General features: G+C 39.8%; 1 protein-coding gene across 2 annotated transcripts in view; it reads right to left on the reverse strand.

The window, feature by feature from the left end:
* Lmtk2 (lemur tyrosine kinase 2) overlaps nucleotides 1–13596 on the reverse strand; it is a 91407-nt gene extending 77811 nt beyond the window's left edge. The window contains exon 1 of one of the 2 annotated variants that reach the window (XM_071605807.1): nucleotides 13214–13596. In XM_071605807.1, coding sequence (XP_071461908.1) covers nucleotides 13214–13295 — 82 coding nt within the window. In that variant the 5' untranslated portion in view covers nucleotides 13296–13596. Of the gene's footprint in view, nucleotides 1–13207 lie in introns of both variants that reach the window. The other variant, XM_071605806.1, reaches the window with a different exon arrangement.
* Nucleotides 13597–13854: the final 258 nt, after the last annotated feature.

A 13854-nucleotide genomic window follows, 5' to 3' on the forward strand; every position in this document is an offset into this window, starting at 1 on the left:
AGTCCAGCCTGGGCAAACAGTGTGACCCATCTCTAAATGAATGAATAAATGAATGGAGGAAGCTCCTGGCAATTAAACATAATAGAAAAATACACACAGTGGTACAGAGAGACAAAAAGATCAACAGAAGTAAAGCAGAGTCTCATTCTAAAAAATCCAACTGATAAGTTTTAGAAGGAAAGAACGAAGAAAAGGAAGAGGAGGCAATTCTCCCTAAAGGGGTATGTGTATGTAAACATAAATAAGAATTTTCCAGGGCTCTCAAGGTGCAGTGTCTATGTTAATGAATGTGATAAGTGGAAAGAGACACCTACCAAGGCACAGTTTGACAACTTTTCAGAATCTAGAGAAAAGTCTAAATGCTCCCAAGGAGAGGGTAAGAAGATGACATAGGAAAGGAATAGGTCAAATGTCCTCTTATCTCTCAAAAGAACATAAAAGTCAGTGAGAGCACACCATTCCAAGCCCAGAACAGGGTCCAGAGGTTCCAGGACAGACCAGTCAAACACACCGGAACTTAGATCCCTGCCCAACACTATGGGACACATTAATGATGTGCACACAAAAATTAAAAAATGGTAACAAAGGGCAAATCCAGTGAAAACAAAAGATGTCAAAGAAACTTAAATCATCAGAAACACCATAGGGTCAACTGGGAATAGTATCTGTAGTCATAAAAATAAATAATAAACCTTAAATGATGAGAAGTTAATCAAAAACTCTAAAACTATTGAGCCAGGTCTGGTGGCACACACCTGTAATACTAGCAACTCTGAAGGCTGATGTGGGAGGATTGCAAGGTTGAGGCAACTTAGCGAGACCCTGTCTCAAAAAAATATTTTAAAAGGGCTGGGACATAGCTCAGTGGTAGAGTTCAATCCCCCACAAAACCACAACAGAAAAGGGGAAGTACATATCCGTGTGTGAATGTATAAACCATCTTCTTCCACAGTAGAAATTTAGTATTTAATTAAACCAAGAGTGGTGCAAGCATGTAATTTAGCAATATGGCTAAAACAGCTGCAGGACACTGTGGCTGGGGATCAGGCAGAATCCTAATAGCCAGGACAGGGAGGGACAGTATGGGGAAAGGGGCTCACTCTTTTCATTATAAGCTCTGGAAAAGTATTTAACTTTTAAAACCATTTAATGCATTATTTGACAATTATTATAACTTTCAAAAGAGATAAGAGGATGGGAAGAAGGGAAAAGAAAAGAAATCCAAGGAGACAAAAATTATTTAAGGGATGTGACAAAGAAACAGCCGAACAAGAACGAGGACGGAGGGTGCTGCGGAGGCAACAGGAGCACACTGTCCTGGAAGACAGAGAACGGCTGGCTTGCTTATCTATTTATTTATTGGTAGCAGGGATTGAATTCAGGTGCACTTAACCCCAGCTGTTTTTATTTACCTATTTATTTTTAAACTTTGAGACAGGGTCTCGAGAAGTTACTTAGAGCCTTACTAAGTTGCCAAGGCTGGTTTTGAATTTGAGAGGATGACCTTTTTAAAAGGGTCATGGAAAGAAATATGGTGATCAGTAGTAAAAGGACCATAAAATTATTCTATTAAAAAGTTATCCTTGATAACTAGGATAAGGTCATGTGGAAAACAGAGATTCAGTGAATTGTCATCTACTTACTACACATGCGAGAGGAAGGGATGAGAGCCAGGGCAGCTGCTGCTGACCAAGCTCCAGAATGTTGCTAGAGCTTAGAAAGGAAGGGACAAAGCACCCAGATCAAGAAGCTGGTGTTAAGAAGCTGAGAAAGAAAAGGAAAATGGCATTTGCCTACTACTGCACATGCCTAATTCCTACCTGCCTGTGGACCCAGAAAGAATATACAAAATACCTGCAGATGAACACTGTTCCTGCGGATCACAGTAGTTAGCAGAATCTTAAAAAAGGGCCTAGCCCCCCCACCTTCTGCTCCAAAACACAGATAAATTGATGGTGTCTAAAAGATTTTCCATATTTACAAAAGAATGTTTACATGTTTATGACTATATTTCTTAAAAATCAGAAAAAATTCTTACCACTTTTAATTAAATGCTGTAATTTCATTTCATTGGTGGAAACTAAAGAGTTGTACATATGTAACAGCCAGGCATGGTAGCACACGCCTGTAATCCCAGTGACTCAGGAGGCTGAGGCAGGAGGATCACAAGTTCCAGACCAGCCTCAGCAAATTAGTAAGGCCCTAAGCAATTTAGCAAGACCCTGTCTCACAATAAAAAATAAAATGGGCTGGGGATGTGGCTCAGTGGTTAAGCAACCTTGGGCTAAATTCCCAGTACCAAAAAATAAGATAAATAAATAAATAATAATATATAATAATAATTATAAATATATACAAATGTGGTTTTTTAAACTTAATTATGGAGGTTAGCATTTTAGTTTTCAATTTTCAAAATGAACTCTTCTTTAATTCTTCAAGAATCAATTTATGACAGTTTAAAATTTCACCTCTATACTTTCAGACAATAACTAGAAAAATACATATCTAAAAGAGACTGATTGGAGTTAGGCTACATATATCACACTAACAAGAGTGTCTTTAAAGTATGAGGTGGTTCCCCTGGAGGACTGTTTGCTAGGGTTCCTCATGCCAGAATTACCTGACTCTACCTGCCATATAGGATTGCACTGTTAACTTCTCTGGTCTCCATTCCTCTACCTGTAAACTGGTATTTCAGCGTTAATGTTCTATGGACAAGGATTTACAATGCCAAAATTTTCTAAACCTACCAAGTGTCTTTTGGGCTAACACTGGATCTTTTATCAAAGTTAATTTTATTTTCCTTAAAGAAAACGAAGTTAAATTACAGATTTCTGGATTGCACTGCTACAGCAGCCCTCTGTAGAGTTCCCAGGGACTATTTTGGTAAGTTTGTTATTTTCCAGTGCTTTACTAACAATCAGCACATGGGTGTTGCATTTTAATAACAGTCTGAAGTAAAAGTCAAGTGAAGCTCTGCTCAGTAACTGACAGGCTGTAACCTTGAGAAAGAACAGTTGCTGCCTACAAAGACCAGCTACCGGGCAGGTAGGAAGAGAAATCTCCTTTTCAAAGGAGCACAGGTATAATTTATTGAGGGTTCTAAGGAAGAATCTGTAGTGAAACACTTAAAACTTAAATTTAGCAGCTAATCTTTTTTTTTGAGATGGGGTCCTGACAATGTTGCCCAGGTTTGTCTTAAACTCCTGGGCTCAAGCAATCCTCCTGCCTCAGCCTCCCAAGGAGCTAGGACCTCAGGCACTCACCACTGCCCCCAGTTTTAGCAGCTAATTTGAAAATGCCCAAGAGATGACAATACATGAGTTTTGCAATAAAAAGCTGAAACTACAAAATTTTACAATTACTAGTTGGTTAAAATAGATAGTTTAAACATGCAAACGAACTGCAAACTCATCCTCCTTTCTTAGAGATATATTTCACATAAATAAAGATTGTAGCCCAGCGTGGTGGTGCAAGCCTGTAATCCCAGCGACTCAGGAGGCGAGGCAGGAGGATTGCAAGTTCAAGGCCAGCCTCAGCAATTTAGCAAGAGCCTGTCTCAAAATAAAAAAGGAAAAAGGGCTGGAGATATAGTTCAATGGTACAGTGTCCCTGGGTTCAACCTCTACTACTGAAAACAATAACAACAAAAAAGTTGCAATTACAGTGTATCAAACTCAAGTCTCTCTTCAACATGGCAAAAAATAGTCCATATTAAGGGAATGAACTTTGAACATGAATTTGAAAAGGGGAAAGGACATAGTCCTTTAAAATTAAACTGTAGTTGTTTAACTTAAATAAGGACAACTTCTCTCTCAAGAAAATACTATCAGAGTGGACTGGGGCTGGGGGCTCCGTGGAAGAGCACTTGCCTAGCATGTGTGAGGCACTGGGTTCGAGTCTCAGCACCACATATAAATAAATAAATGAAATAAAATATATTAAAAAAGAAAACACTAGCAGAGCTGCTTATAACTAAATTCTCCCACTCAAGGTATACATGTTGCTAAGAGTGTACTAGTGCATGAGCCTATGATGTTCTCAAACTCAACTGATTATATACTCATTACAATGTAGCAGTTCCTGAGATAAATGGTTCACTTTTTTTTAGCTCATCATCAGAATATTTCACACATCAAAATATTCACAGCAAATACATCAAAATATAACTAGCTTTTTAAAAAGCACCTATTGAAAAACATGAAATAGGCTACAAATTCTAGTCTATATCAAAATAAATTAGCTTTGAAAAATAAACAATTTAAAGCAAAATGTTAACAACTGAGGGATGGGGGGCCTTGACAGTTACCACGCACATGAACAGTCAGTGGGGAGTTAAGGATGTTGCTGTGTTACACCTGCTCTAACTGAACTTCCTGCATAGTACAAGGCCTCCTAACTCAAGCTGCAGTGGACTGATGCCTGGCACATCTACGCCAGGAGATCCTTGGTCCATAGTGTCATCATCTACTGTCAAGCTCCCAGCTTCCAGTTTTTGGTATTTATACAGGATAGTTATAAAATGTACAGAGGCTATTATTCATATCAACCTCTTGAGGTCAAGCTGAAGTCAAAAAAAGACAAAAGTTACTTAGAGGTTACAGCACCTCTGCTTTTCACAGAGGACTCTTCAGAGCAATGTCCAGGCATGATCATGGTCAGCACTACCTAGCATTAATTTTAAATTTTAATTGTTTTTTTTCTTTGAACATCCTTAGTTACACAAGTCGCAGGTTTCTATTAAATAAATGATATGACTTTATATCTAGAAAATACAGTATTTGTGTTGCAGAGGGCAAAGGGTGGGAGTAGAATAACAGAACAGAATTCTGATTCAAGTGGTTAGTCAGAATCCCAAGTCTATACTTTTGCAAATACCTACACAGTAGATGCTGATCCTGATACAAGCAATCCTGTTTTATAAAACATTCTTCCTCCTGAAGCAGTTACAACTGAAGCAACCCGGGACTGGGTTTTACATCAAAACAAAAGGGTGCTTGCTGGCAGTGGTAAGGGTACAGGTGAAACAAGACTGACTGTAAATTTAAAACTGCTGATGCTGGGCAAAGGGGAAGTGAAGATTCACCATTTATTTTATTAATATATGTTTGACATTTTCCGTGATAAAAATGAAATGAAAAGCTCTGGAAACAAATGGAAACACGTCCACAGCCCCTTGGGAACTTCCAGAGCCTTGCCTTCGGACATATTTTATTGAACTTTGACCAATTAAAGGAGTTGCCTACAATCCCTTTAAAGTATTCCAATGTTGAAAGACTTCCTAAAATAATCCTCTCTTGCTAAAGGTTTAGGCCAAAGAAGTTCCCCTTGCACTCTGAGAAATTTGGCTGTTTGTGGAGAGGGTAAATCAAATCTACTTTTCATACATCTGCTGCTTTAAAAAGAAAAATAATATCCTACCAATATCATCATAATGCAATTAATACCACAAATGTGATGTTCAAAATATATGTGATGGTATTTAAAAGAATGCCAGGGAGAGAACATCAACAGATTTCTTGCAAGTTACCTGTCTCTAAGTGGTCCTTTGTCCCTACAAAATTGTTCCTCCCCCAGTACTAAAGAGCAGACAAAGGAAGCAGAAGATTAAAACTCATTATTTAAGTGTCCCAGGAGCATCGAGCAAACCCAGCACCCAGATCTTGGTTTACAATATCCTTCTCCAAACAAATGAACCAGGGCTCCCTGGAGAAATGGCTGATTCTAGGACTGGGGCAGGGAATATACAAGATGAGCCTGTCACTCCTTGTAATGCCATAAAGTAAGGAAGTACTATTGTAAAAAGAGAAAAGAAAACAGGAGCCAAATGAAAGCGCTCCCAAGGGCCAAGGCTACTACAATTTGAACAACAAAGTAAATAACACAGCACTGGATTACAAAGCCAATAAATATCCATGTGTCCAAATTGATATAAACAGAAGCTTGCATAAAGAAATAAATGGGGGAGAATAGTCAAATCTCCCATACAGAAGAATTCCAAATCATATCTGTAGTTACTTCCCCCTTGGGGTGGAACATTAACTCACACTGTGCAGTGTGCAAATGACAGTTTGGAGAGGGAGGAAAGCTGTCAAACTCCCCCCTCAGCCAGGTGACCAGTGTCAGGTCACGCAGAAAGCATTTAGCACCCTTGACATTACATGATGAGAAAGGCATTTTATCTTTGTGATCTTCCTCTCAAAACCCATAATCCCCATCTAATCATGAAAAACCATCAAAGAAGCTCAGTGGTGGGACACTACAAAACACCTGACCAACACACCTCAAAACTGTCAAGGTCATCAAAAGCAAGGAACAACTGGAGGAGCCCAAGGAGACAGGACTACTAAACATAATGAGGTATCCTGGAGGAGAAAAAGGACATGAAAAAGATACTCAAGTAGGGACTTCAGTTAATAATAATAATTAATATTGTTTCCTTAGTTATGACAAATGTACTACATTTAACGTAAGATGTTAACAATAGAGGAAACTGGGTAAGAGAAATACAGGAACACTCTGTGCTATCTCTGCAATTTTTCTATCTAAAAGTTTTCTCAAAGTTTATTGTATTTTTAAAAGACTACCAAAAATTTTATCAAAACAAAAACACAATAAATGGCCTCATTCCAAATGAAGGCTTTGACTGGTTGAAAAGTCACGTCTGCAGGAGAATGAGATGCTAACTTTCACCAACTTCTTCCAACACACCTGCACACTGCAGAACTCTTTTCTCCAGTACCATCTTCATCATCCTCACTTCTAAGTTCCAATTGGGCATCTATCACTAGTAACATACCATGCAAACACATTAGAAATACCAATGATATGAGACACTGTCCTTGCAATCCAGATAAAGAGACTTAAACAAAGACAGAAACGGTGGTTCATGCCGGTAATCCCAGTTACATGGGAGGTCATAGCAGAAGAATCAGAAGTTCCAGGCCAGCCTGGGCACTTAGCAAGACCCTCTATCTCAGAACACAAAATAAAAAGGGCTGGGAAATGTAGCTCAGTGGTAAAGCACCCATGGATTTAATCCCCAATAATGAAAAAAAGAAACAATGATAATAAGTAGTGTTTTATTAAGCACAAGTGGTAGACTGGTACAATGACTCCAAACCCATCTGATCACACAGTCTAACAGTAAATTTTCCCTACTTCCATTCCATGTAAATTATCTACAAACCACTAAAACATGTTAGTGTACCAATGTATGTATTCTGTACCTTAAAGAGTCACATAAGTCAAAATTTTAAAAGGATGAACTGAAGATAAATCAAAATCTAAACTGCACTATGTTCACCCAGCACCCATGCAATATCTTGTCCCACAGGTACAGACCCTAGAGTTCACCAGGGTAGCAATCTCTAAGGACTGTTCCAGGACACAGAGCTCAGTAGGAAGCTGAGTCTATGAAGAAGTTAAAAAAAAAATCTGAACCTGGAAAAGAAAGAGAAGAGATAGACATTCACAAATAGGGATGGGAATTTGCACAGAATATTCTGCAAACTGTAAGCAGAAAGCAGATCAATTTTGCTCTTAAGAAAAGTCATACAAGGTGGAGAATGGAAGCAGGAACGAGACACACTACTGCAGATTTGTAGATGCTATGATCGTCCCTGACCAAACTGGGGTTAGATACAGGGAACTAGGGGCTACTGTGGCCATGGCACATGGTCCACACATCTATTTGACCTGATGGTAACTGAAGTCTTTAAAAATATGAAAACAAACACATACTATATGGTAAAATAAAAATTGCCAAAAATGTCAAGTTTCAGGTTACCACCACCACCATCACCTCCAGTCCCAGGAAGTCAAAGGAACACAAGTCACTCTTGGTAGCTTTGGCAGACAGAAGGCCAGCCCTAGAAGGGGCAAGTAGAATAAGAGGCACTCGCTTGTCAGGATTCAGGCACCTGAGACATTTGGCATCAACAGTTCTCACTTTTCCCACTTGAATCACAATAAAATCAAATAAGCTTTGGGATTGCTGCACTGTGCTAACCTTTGCCAAGAAAACATTTTAAAAATACTCAGGTTATTCTTCTGATATGACTGTTTTCTATGGCAAATAACTGTAATGCCAAGGCATGGTTCCAAGTTAGTCACTTACCATAATTTTAAAATTCCTTACTTCAATATTTTTGCTCCACAGACACAATGATTTTACCATATTTCCCCAGCTTTCTTTTAAAATGGTATCTTCATATGAGGACTCAAAAAAAAAAAAGAAAAAAGAAAGAAAGTTGAGTCCTCATATGGAATCATAGCAACCCTAAATGTGGCAGTCTGTTCCAGACCAGAGAGATCGGTCCAGCTTCTCCTCTCTACAATAATCCTTCCCTCACATCTTAGTAGCACATAAAAATTATGAAGAATAAAGCACAGTCAGTAGACTGCAAAAGTACACAATTTTAAAGGAGAGAAAAAGAAAAAAACCCTAATCTTCCCAAAGGATATTTTCTCAGGGGAAAACATCAGCCTTAGGCAAGTTCTTCCTCAGTCTCACTGCCTTTGGGGATGCTTAATGCAAATATGCAACTGTGTCTGGGATCAAGGAAACTTAGATTGCTCTTGTACTTCTAAGTAAATTAAAACCAGAGACTGTTCACTCGCAAGAGCTTTAGTCATGCTGAGGCCTAAAAACAGGTTTATTATGAAAAAAAGCAGACTGATCTAGGTCATCCTAAAAATTTATAGCATAGTTTCTCAACTTTATATATTCCAAGAAGTAACAATATCAGCTTATACATCATATATAAATCAACCAGATTTATTTATTTCTATTGGTCTCCATTCATCATACATCAACTTATTCTGAGAAACAAAGATTTCAAATCCAGTAAATTCTAGGCATTCCCTGTGAAATAGCTTAATCTCTGAAGTTATACCACCTGCCATTAGTCAATCCTATAACAACCCACCAAATTTACAAAAAAAAAAAAAAAACTGAAGTGTTTAAAAAATCTACATTACCAAGTACATAATGCTAACAGATATGGTGTCTCACTGCAAGACTATCCCACCCTCCCAACATCCCTTTATACAGTAAACATTCTTTTTAATAGTTGAGTGCTAAGGAGTCAGAAAAGCCCAGGAAACTGGCCCACAATCTTAAAGCTAGTGAAGCAGAAAAGGAAGACCTCACACCTAAGTCTAACTCCAAAGCCTAAGTTCTTTCTAGGACATCATGTTCCACCTAGGATTGGTTCACAGATTTACTCTCAACTGCACTGAAAAGTTATATTCTTTTTCTACATCCAGTTACAAGGACTTTTTTGAGAACTCATTTGTTTAACTGTTTCAGAACCCTGGACATCCCCTGTTTACATGACAATGTCTTTTTTATTATATGTACAGTTGTTATCTAAGTGACAAGGCCCACAGGGGACAGAGAGGGCCCAAGGACTCTCCAAATTTCAAGAATATTGCATGAACTATCAGCACATTGATATCAGCAAAACAGTAGGAATTTGGTAACTTCAATGCTGATCAGCTACAAAACTGGACAGGCTTCCTTTTACTGTGCAGATGGGCATATTTACTAACACAAAAAATATCATCAAGTAAAAGCAATTATAGCATCTCAACCTAAATCCGATTTCAAACCTTATAGCCATAAATCCTGAAAGAATTTGCCTGTTGAAAATTTTTATTTCTCAAAAACTATTAAAATAATCACAAAAACACATACTTCAGAAAGCAATTCCTTTACTTATATAGAAATCTTTTTCAAGATAAAAGTCTGTTTAAAATGAAAACCAGGGTTTCACAAACTGTGTTTGTGGCTGAGTCCCACCGGCTTCACAGGCTTCGGTGAGGGCCTTTATCTGGAACTGCTAAAAGCTTCCTCTGTACTCTGTGACCTAATATGCCACAGAACAATAGAAGTGGGCTTCCCTGTCTAAGCACTATCCTAATATTAATAAGAAAGTGGGGCTCAGAGGAATGCTTTAACATATACATGATCTTTCTTTATTTTGAATCCCAATTTATGAGGTGAATCCCGGGAATCTTACAAAAGGCACCATCATGTTTTCCAGAGAAGAATTATGCGATAACCATGATCTGCAGGAAAAGACTGAACTATAATCTCAGTATAGTTATTTAACAGTGTGTGAAAACGGTAGACTTTCTCCCTTTATGTAAGCTTCCTAGTGGGACCAGCAAGGTCTCAATCTACATAACAATAAGGGCCTTGCAGCAGAAACATTGGATTCTCAGGAAAAGAGGCTCCCAGACAGGGGCACAAGGGCATTCCATAGCCATGAAGAGGCCCAAAATAAAGTTCAACCAAGAAATGCCTTCTGATCTGAGGGTCAAGGGCAATCCATATATTTACACAGTTTTATTAAGATTCAATGAGTAAATACCTTTTCGACTTTCAAACCCAGAAATAACTCTGGATGACAAAGACACTTTGGAAAAATGAACTTCAATTTAAAAGCTGAATTTTAGTTAACTGCCTCATTTGTTCCCCATACAAATAGGCTAACAAAGGATAAAACTCAAATATTTTTTTCAACCTATTTGTGATAAGCATACTTTTAACACTGCACCATAAAACTCTGCACTTTAGAAAGAATATGACCAAGGAAGCAAAAGACCCTATGCAATGGGTCTGTGCTTAATTGAGAAAAGTTAGCCCTATTTTGGTTTGGCGAACAGGCCCCTAAATCATCAGAAGCTTGAGAGTTTCATTTTCAACGTTTAAGTGCTCTTTCACCTCCCATCTATGTTCAAGAGTTCTTTCAGAAGGGGGTTGTGGCTCAGCGGTAGAGCACTTGCCTCTACCCAGTGTGAGGCACTGGGTTTGATCTTCAGCACCACATAAAAATAAACAAACGGGCTGGGGTTATGGCTCAGCGGTAGAGCACTCGACTCACACATGCAAGGCCCTGGGTTAGATCCTTAGCACCACATATAAATAAATAAAATAAAGTTATATATATATATAAAAAAGGCTAACATGTACACTTTATAAAAAAAATAAAGTAAACAAACAGGGGCTGGGGTTGGGGGTCAGCAGTAGCGCATTTGCCTGGCATGTGTGAGGCACTGGGTTTGATTCTCAGCACCACGTATAAATAAATAAAGGTCTATCAACAACTAAAAAAAATTTTAAACAAATACATAAATAAACAAACAGAATAAAGGTATTGTGTCCATCTACAACTAAAAATGTTTAAAAAAAAAAAAAAAGTTGTTCTTCTTTTCTTAACCACAGCTCACTAATCGGGATTAGCTCAAAGGTTTCTTTATTCTTCTTGGTCTAAAACATCATGACCAAGAATCTATCCCAGTTCAGAATTAACCTCCTTTAGATGGAAAGACAAATGTCTGTACATCTTTCCCACTGAATTTAACTCTAGGTACCTATTTTTCACATACCATACACCTTAACCACTTAACTCTAGGTACCTGTTTTTCATATACCATACACCTTAACCATATACCTTCTGGTCCAAGAACCAGAAAGAACAATCTGCAAAAGTTGCTATAAATTATCAAGTCCTTCCCTGTGCTTTATTTATGTCAAGATATGATATTTCTCCTTACAGGTTCATTTTCCTGATTACTTTGTTTACAGTAACCCAACAAAACTCAGCTTTTATAATTTATGCCTGCATAAAAGAATGGAATAAAAGACATATTTTTATAGGTTCCTATAAAGAACTTGTTTGCCAAAATGTACAAATATTCAACTAAGTGCAAAGTCTTCTGGAAGCTTCTTGAATTCCCTTGACATAAAAATACTCTGTATCCACCATCCTACTTTAGTGCTAATTGTGAATTTCAATAGCAATATCCTTAAATATCAACATCACTATCTTTCCACATAATCTTTTATAACTTCCCAGGTACTTTCTGAGACTTGTACCTGGGCTGCCTATACACTTTGGACAACACTCTTATGTACCAGAACACAAAATTCATTTTACAAAGATTTGCTCTAAGGTAACAGCAAAAATTTGGTGCTACTTTATACAGTACAATGATACACTAACATTCAAAGGCACTCCTGGTGTAGCTCTGGAAGTACAATTACATATAGTTTTCACTGTAGATTTATCTAACAAATGTGTCTTTACTGAAGGCAGAACTTCCACATTCGGCAGCCAATTAACATTATTCTAAAATAACTCCTGACTCAGGAGTAATATTCCATTAACCACTAGGAGACTTGAGGAAAACTGGGAGAAAAAAAAAAAATCACACAAGCGGAGAAATCTAAGACCTGGGTTTGCAGCTCCAACTACAATTTAGCTGTGTCACCTTGGGTAGGTCATTTGACCACCATTCTTCAATAAGATGAAGAAATTGGACTCAATTTTATTTAAGGTTTCTTCCAACACTATTTTTTTAATCTATCAAATTTCAATTGCTCCTCATTGCAACAATAATCAGTAGACAAGCAAGGCAAGTTTGCCTAGATATTTTTCCTCCTTTAAAAAAAAAAAAAAAGTCCAACTTGAAATGCTTTCTTGGGTTGAAGCTTTTTTTAGGATAATAAATCTCCAAAATGCAAACAACATGAAGAAAATGTGGAAGGGAGCGGAGAAAAAGGAAAATCACACGCTGTTAACGCTAAAATAGAAACTTCAATTACCCTTAGGCCAGTTTGTCAATAGTTATTCAAAATCTGCTACTCTAATCACTGGCTTCCTAAAATAGAAATATTATCGTTGTTTCCTTCTCATCCCCTGAGATTCATTCCAAATAAAAACTACTAAAATCAATTTACAACTTCAGAACAAGTTGCAGGGAGGAAAGGAAACTCGGCACAGCTCGACAAGTCATTTGCATTTAAGTATGATGAGAGCTAAGAAATGGTTCTTACAATAAGATGTGAGAAATGCACAAGAGGCAGGTGACATCTGGAAAAGGAACAGAACTGTCGTGAAGGGAATAAGCTGGGGACCTTTAGGCAACAGGTCCAGAGCCGGTACCGCAGCCTAGTGGAGAGGGGTCGCTGGCTGCCACCTCTCCCGCCGCTCTCCCCAGCCCCCACGGCACCGCCTCGCCCCCGCTCCCATCCCACGCCCCTGCGGCAGAAATCTCCCTCATCATTAGCGTCCCCGGGCCTCCTGCCCTCCGCACGCCCTCTGATCCCTCCGCGCCGAGGCCAGACCCCGCCGACCCGCGGCCCCAGCCTCGCCGCAGCGGCCCCGCAGCCCCGCGCCCGCCGCGGCCCGCTCACCTGCACCTGTTTGCGGAAGTGGCGCGGCCCCGGCACTGCCGGCGGCCAGGAGCAGCAGCAGCAGCAGTAACGCCGGCGGCCCCGGCATCTCGCCCACGGCACAGCCCCCCGGGGCCGGCTCTCCGGTCGCCTTCCGTGGGTCGGTCCGTCCGCCAGTCAGTCGGTCCTGCCTCCCTCCGCTGCCTCAGAGACACCCGCGCCGGCTGCTCCTGGGCACACGTTGCTTCGGCCAAACCTCAGCCCGGCTCCTAGTCCGCACCCGCCGCTCCGGCCGCAGAAACACCATCCTGCCCGCCAGTCTGCGCCGCCGCCGCCGCCGCCTCTTAACAGCAGCAACGGCAGCCACCTTGCGGAGCCGCGGGCCCGGGCAGCCGCGATCCTGCCGCCATGATGGGCTGCGTCATGTGACGTAGCACGGAGGCGGGACGTCGTGACAGACAGCCCGACCAGCCATTCGTCAGTACATATCGGCCCTGGAGACCCCGCCCCTCACCCTGGAGGAGGTGGCGAGGTGGCCGCCGGTGCGCCCCCTGCAGACCGAGAAGTGCGTGGGCAGCAGGTAATACCGACAATTATTTTAAATTTAAAAATACAGGAAAATATAAAGAAGACGATAAAAATCCACGCAAAATTCATCCTGATTTTCC

This window comes from Marmota flaviventris, chromosome 19 (assembly GCF_047511675.1).
Source record: "Marmota flaviventris isolate mMarFla1 chromosome 19, mMarFla1.hap1, whole genome shotgun sequence".
Lineage (NCBI taxonomy): Eukaryota > Metazoa > Chordata > Mammalia > Rodentia > Sciuridae > Marmota > Marmota flaviventris.